This window comes from Podarcis melisellensis, assembly GCF_964234715.1.
Source record: "Podarcis melisellensis genome assembly, chromosome: 9".
Classification (NCBI taxonomy): Eukaryota; Metazoa; Chordata; class Lepidosauria; order Squamata; family Lacertidae; genus Podarcis; species Podarcis melisellensis.
Window position 1 is genome coordinate 38788261 of NC_138541.1, and position 6266 is coordinate 38794526.

A 6266-nucleotide genomic window follows, 5' to 3' on the forward strand; every position below is an offset into this window, starting at 1 on the left:
CAAAGGAAAATATATTTTTTCTTTTCCTTCTCCTAGCACAGATAAAAGCCTCTGCTGGAGGTGAACAAGAGCAGATCACGAATTTTTCATTAGGTTAGCCATCAAGCTGACTACTAATCAGGAGCTCTTATCTCAAAGGAAGGCTGTTTCAGCTTAGGCTCAAGATTTCTCACTAGGGAACAACTGTAAAAGGAACAACCATTTCTACTTAAAATGTACAGAAATCCAGAAGAATATGGCAAGATGCATGCAGGCTGCCCTCACACATATTCCATGTGTGCTTAGGGACAAACTTCACACGTAACTTTATTTTGCTTTATTTATTTATCCAGGCACTTCTAAGGTGTTATATATGTTTATATTTATCAGGATTAACCCTCCCAAGGTAGCTCACAACATACATCTTTATTGGTATAGATACAGCAAAAATACACTGTACCACAACACACTCATTTTTGCCTGATGTAGGCAATTCTGATGGACAACAGCTCTACAATACTTCAGATGGGTGTTCCTCAGTCATAACCCAGGACCTTGCAACAAGACACATCAAGAGCTGCATCCAGGAATTTTTGTTTGTATAGCATGGGCTCCGTTACAAATAAAAAATAGCAGAAAGGTCATCTTTGCTTCCCACAAGAGGTCCAACTACATTTAACTGCCATACACGTACAATAAAACCATCAATGGGTTTTATCCATTTATGCCCTTAAATCCAGAAAGGGTTTGTTGAAAATGATACCAATTTCTTGCCAGTCCCTCCTACTTACTGCAGCCCTCTCTGCTGTATCCCATTCTGGGTTCAACCATCATTAACAACTAGAAGGGAGAGAACAGTTGGCTTAATTGGGTTAGAGGGAGACAGTTGAAGATGGGGGTGTCCCAACTTACATGAATGGGAGCACTTTATGCAAAGGCAAAAGGCACCATTGGATACCACCCAGTAGGTTTAAGGCTTTTTCTTCATGCGTACTTAGTCTGTCCAAAATAAGGAATATAACAATACTACACTATGCTGAAAGCTGATTGGCCACACCTAGCAGTATCTCTCTCCACATGCAACTTGTTCAATATCCAATAATCTTATTACAGCAGATGCCAGTCTCTTGTTGAGGGACACGGCTCAGCAGTACAGCACATGTTTTGTATGCAAAAGATCCCAGCATCTCCAGTGAGGACTGGGGAAAAGTAGGCCAAGCAGACAATGGTGAGCTAGCTGGCCCAATGGTCTGACTTGGTATAAGGCAGTTTCCTATGTTTCTATACATACCTACAGAAAAACACAAGCAGAGGTAATCTTACTGAATCCCACCAAAGAACCTATGCTGGAGCACTAAAAGGCCAGAACCTAATTTTGCATATTAAAATAAGTCAATAATTTCAAACTGCTTGGCAGCAGGGAAACACCACCTTGCCGTAAAAGGCTAGCAGTGTTTAAAGCTGAAGGAAAATCAGAGCCTGTGGAGTCAGTGGCTCTACCAAGTCCAGAAAACCAAACCAATATTACTTTCCCTGTTGTAGAAGGAGAAGCAAAGGAACATTTTTTATTAAGTCTTGGGGGTGCATGTGAGCCAGCTGTAAGGACAGTTGTCTCTTGTTTTTGTTATTAAGCTTATTATAAGTACATGTAACATGGATGGTGCTCTGTTAAATAATGGTGATTTATTTGAAGTGGTTATATTTGTATCCTGCTTTTCAGGCAAATATTGTATGCCAAAACAGCTAATACTAATATTTAAAAAAAAGAAAGTGAGACAAGAGGCACTGGCCTCTAGTTTACAAATTTAAAAAGGCAAGATTACACAAAAAGGAATCAATATAGATGGAAAAGGTAGAGGGAAATTAAGTGGCCAGTTGCAAGCTGCTTGTTCCTTCTTAGATAGAAGTGTTTCAACCATCTAATATCCCTTTTAAACATTATGACTCTTAATAATTTTAAAAACCTGAAGAATTAATGGTGGCTGCCTGTTCCTGTTTGATAAGGCAGGCTTTGTTGTTGAAAATTCAATACTAATATAAGCATTCAATTCAAACTTACAGGTAGAGTTCCAGGTAGAGAAGCATCAAAAAAAGATACTAAGGAGTTAGGTGCTGCTGCAAACTGGACTTGTGAACCAGAGAAAAGCTTTGAGTTGGAGCAGATCTGTGCATGAATTTCCAGGCCTACCACTGCTGCCCAGGGAACATTCCTAAAAGAAAGTCAAAAGAAATATTCACTAGCTGGGTTGATGCAATTCAAATTTCTAAAACAGCTGGGGTGTGGTGTGGTGGAGAATACAAATGTCAAAAGTATCAGAGTTCAACAGTATGCTGGAGCACACTACAAGCCCACAAATGCTGTATAATGAACATCGAAAGATGTTGTGAAATGTTTTCATAAACAGCTGAAAATTGTACAAAAAGCAGCATGTTAGAAGGCAAAAAGAAACCCACATCCTGAAAGCCTTACATCGATTTAAAGTGCATTTCAGAAGTTAATTTTATCCAGAAAGGGTTTGTTGGACAGGTATCCAATTTTGTACCCAGTGGAGATTATGAAATAGAAAATAAATATTAATTGATATCCTTCTATGTATGAGAAATCTCCAACAGACAGGTGGCATATTCAATTATGCATATGCTGTCAGATGGTCACTTTCAAGCTGGGAAAGGTGGGTCTACAGAGCACTATTAGTACTGGATTAGCATAAACATCAGTAGTCTGGCAATAGAGAAATCATCTTTTCAACTCAAGAGATGGTTCTCTGAACAGGAAGAACAAGCACCTTCCTATCTGCTGAAAAGTAATTGCAGCTCTCACATCCATAATCTTTATATGAGCAAGAGAACAGTCACCTTTACTGCCTGAACCGCTTGACAGGTTCTGGAAGTAATTATCTGGACTTGTACAAAGAAAAGACACAAATATCATATTTCACTGGTGAAGTCAAGCTTACGCCGTAGCTATGACAGAAGTACTTAGATCAAGATGGGAGATTAGGAAAGCAGAAAAGCTCTAAGCAAATACATCAAATATAGTGCTTCTTTCAAACATTAAAACACTTAAAAAAAACCAACCAAGACCAAAGTTCTGTTTCTCTATCATGGAATTATTCAAACAAAGTGAGCTTCCCATTTTCATCTCATTTATTATGAAAAGTAATTAGGAGTTATTGTTGAATATTGTTTTAAGTTACTATTCCGCTTAAATGCAAAACATATCAGTGGGGGAAAAGGATGCAAAAGATATATGTCTGGGTGGGGTACCTGTGGCCCTGCAGGTGTTACTGGATTCTCACTCCCATCATCCCTGACTACTGACCAGGCTGGCTCAGATTTATAGGCGCTGAAATCCAACAATAGCTGGAGGGCCACAGGTTCCCCATCCCTGGGATATTTATTCAACAGAACTTCACAGAATAAATTATGCAACAACATGTATTTAGAAAACATTAGAAGTAAAATGGCATATTTTGCCACAAAGGTTACACAAGGGTCAGCAAACTTTTCCAGCAGGGGGCCGGTCCACTGTTCCTCAGACCTTGTGGGGGGTCGGACTACATTTTCGGAAAAAAATATGAATTCCTATGTCCCACAAATAACCCAGAGATGCATTTTAAATAAAAGGACACATTCTACTCATGTAAAAACATGCTGATTCCCGGACCGTCTGTGAGCCAGATTTAGAAGGCGATTGGGCTGGATTCGGGGACTGGGCCTTAGTTTTCCTACCCATGGGTTACAGGGTGGAGTGGAAATCCCAAACTGTACCTTCTGTAAAAGAGCACCATGATCTTGGCATGATGTCTGTCTTAGTGTAATTTCCAGAGGGATAGCCATGCTTGTGGTTTCTACTGCAGCACCAGCTAAGACTCTCATGGCACTTTGAAGACCAACAAATTTATTGTTTTATTAGCTTTTGTGGACTGGAGTTGACTTTATTGACTGAATGATACTCTTGTGACACATCTGATGAAGTAAACTCTAGTCCACAAAAAACTGGTGCCTATATTTTAATTTTTTAATATGCCACAAGACTCTTTGTTGTATTGTAGATAGTTTAAAAACCACAACAAGCTGATTTTAATGAAACAGTTTCTCATGTGTGCTTGAAACTGCAATTTAAAGGCTGCTCCAAACGTCCAAACATATTGTTTATTATACAGTTATAGGAAAAGAAGGAAGTAGATGTACAGACATCCAATGCAAAGCACATGCTCTACCATTGAGTTAAGAACCTTCTCCTGTATGCCAGGTGCTGCACATTTTGCCCTCCACAAACTTGTGCCACTGGTAAAAGGAACACTTGCACTTTTAAAAAACCCATAGTACTGGGTTTTTAAAAATGGGTAAGAAATGTATACTTTTTGACACGGTCTTGTCTATTTGTATAAACCTCCATTTTATTTTAAACTTTGAGAAACAAGCTTTTTGTGTCTGTGGAGTAGTGGGCGGGCGGGCGGGCGGGCGGGGGGCAGGGATTGCGGTTTGTTAGCTACCTTATTCTACTACCGCTCCTATCCAGACCTTAGCGACAGTCACGATTAAAAATTGCTCTGCGTCGTGAAAGGGGGGGGGGAGAAGCGAACGGGGGAGGCTGACAAAAACGCAGAATATCACCCTAGGGAGGCGAACTGCATGAAGCACAAATAAACATTGCAAGAGATGGAAGCGAGAATATGCGGCAGGAGTCCTTCCTCTACCCAACCCGGTTACTCCTCCTCCCTGTCGTACCGTTTCTGCTTCTCTGTCATCTCTTTCGCACTCCGGCAGAGCGCGCTAGCGGCCACCGGACCCTCCGGGCCGCGCAGTTCGGCGACATTCCCGACGCTGCGATGCCCAGCCCCGAGCCAAACCCGGCAGCGCCGCATCACGGGCGCCGCCATTTTGCTCGGAGTTTGTGAGGTGTCAGGTGACCCACCTCCTCTTGCGGCGCCTCCTGGGAAATGCAGTCCCGACCCCGCGCGGACTAGAGGAAACGAAGGGAAGCAAAAAAGCATTTCCCGCGGTGCACCGCGACGGATCCCTTCTAAGTCCAATGGGGAGAGTAGTACGGAGAGAGGGCGAGGTGATCTGTCGCAGCCGTTTCTGCCGGTGGATATAGGCCGATGGTTCACGCTCCCTCTGGTGGCAGGTGGGCGGGTGGGGTGCAAAATTAGGTGCCTGTGGTCTGGCATCAAAAGGAACCTAGGGCAGTACAGTATACTGTAGAGTAGTCTACCTGTTTCACTGGTTCACCTCTCTCTCTCTCTCTGTACCCAGTTCACGTACAGAATCCTCTTTCCTATGTTTGTTGCTCCTTATCTGACTATGCATTTATTTTTCAAGTGAGATATAATCTTACAAGATACTCAGTAAACGTGAAAGCACGGAAATTATACTTTTCAAGATGCATGCATCAGACGAGTCTGGCTTGCACAGAAAATTATGCAATGGAAAGTTCAGTAATTTATCTGGAAATTCTATTCTTTAGCACGGGAGCATCTCCCTGTAATGTGAGCAAAACAATTTCATGCTGAAATGGTGATATGCTCAAGATTATTTATAGCTGTTGTGGGCCGATTTCATTTTTGTTTAAATCTTATCAGGGTTTGGCCTGGTATTGTTTTGTGGTGGAAGTGTCTGTTCCATCACAAAAATATGTGCATAATCACTGTGGTATGTTGTCAGTCACTTGTAGGTGTTTTATTATAGGAGCAGCTGGGATACTTTAATAGGCAGGCTCCTATAAATGAAATACATTATTCTCTCTGTCATTTACCCTAAGGGAGTGAATCGCTGTTTCTTTTCCGTAAGTGGATATCTTGAGGCTTGATCTCTTGTATGTCCTTGAAAAGATGGACATTCAAAAGGTAAGGTACAAGTTGTGCCAGTGTTTCCTCTCTCACTCTGTTGCACAGCTATTACACTCTCATTATATTACACAGCTTATTATACTATTGCTGTATTGTCGTATTTAACTCATTTCTTGCCTATTTGCTACCCTGAGACTCTTTTCCCCAAGACCACATGCAAACGAAAGACCTTGTGGACGTTTCCTCAGTTCAAAACAACAGGATGAGACTGGGTCTACATATGCAGCAGAATGAGGTGGGAGGACTGCATGGACTGTGACTTCAGACAACAGATGGGAAATCACATTTTGTAATGCTCCCTTGTGTGAACAAATAATGTAAGAAGAAAACTAGAACAACTCGGTTAGAACCTTGCTCCCTGATATGCTAGCTTTTTACCTGCAATGAACTTTTTGTTGTTGTCATCAAATGTAGGATAATAATAAGAAATGA

General features: G+C 41.4%; 1 protein-coding gene across 4 annotated transcripts in view; it reads right to left on the minus strand.

Moving 5' to 3' along the window:
- The window catches only part of GATB (glutamyl-tRNA amidotransferase subunit B), a 46062-nt gene extending 41161 nt beyond the window's left edge, over positions 1-4901 (minus strand). For all 4 annotated transcript variants that reach the window (XR_014171838.1, XR_014171839.1, XM_081926101.1 and 1 more), the window contains exons 1-2: positions 4714-4901; positions 2039-2189 (exon numbers count right to left, since the gene is read on the minus strand). Coding sequence is in view for 2 of the 4 variants with exons in the window: in XM_081926101.1 (XP_081782227.1) it covers positions 2039-2189; positions 4714-4865 (303 nt within the window). In the remaining 2 variants the exon portion in view is untranslated. The remainder of the gene's footprint in view (positions 1-2038; positions 2190-4713) is intronic.
- Positions 4902-6266: the final 1365 nt, after the last annotated feature.